This window comes from Eimeria tenella, genomic scaffold (genome assembly GCF_000499545.2).
Source record: "Eimeria tenella Houghton genomic scaffold, Eth_scaff2055, whole genome shotgun sequence".
NCBI lineage: Eukaryota > Apicomplexa > Conoidasida > Eucoccidiorida > Eimeriidae > Eimeria > Eimeria tenella.
Genome location: NW_013541899.1, coordinates 3237 through 3465, shown reverse-complemented (window position 1 = coordinate 3465; position 229 = coordinate 3237). Strand labels below are relative to the sequence as shown.

Sequence of the window (229 nt, the reverse complement as noted above, 5' to 3'; positions counted from 1 at the left end):
CAATTTGCTGCTTTATTTGAAAAAGAGATAAATGAGGTGAAGTTTGGATTTTAAAATTAATTTGACTCACTTAACTTCAAATTATTTCATTTAAATGAATAAATAAACAATTAATTAATTAATTAATTGTTTAATCATTTAACTAATTTACGAGGCCTCTAGCGCTTTCCTATGAGGGGCAAAGCGGCTCTTTTAGGCATTTCTGCGGTGAACTGGGGCTAGGGTTTAG

At 31.0% G+C, this 229-nt stretch overlaps 1 protein-coding gene across 1 annotated transcript in view; it reads left to right on the top strand.

The window, feature by feature from the left end:
- The window catches only part of ETH_00040675 (uncharacterized protein), a gene marked incomplete at both ends in the record, with an annotated part of 2060 nt that overhangs the window by 758 nt on the left and 1073 nt on the right, over positions 1–229 (top strand). Inside the window, one exon of the mRNA XM_013374455.1 lies at positions 223–229. Coding sequence (XP_013229909.1) covers positions 223–229 — 7 coding nt within the window. The remainder of the gene's footprint in view (positions 1–222) is intronic.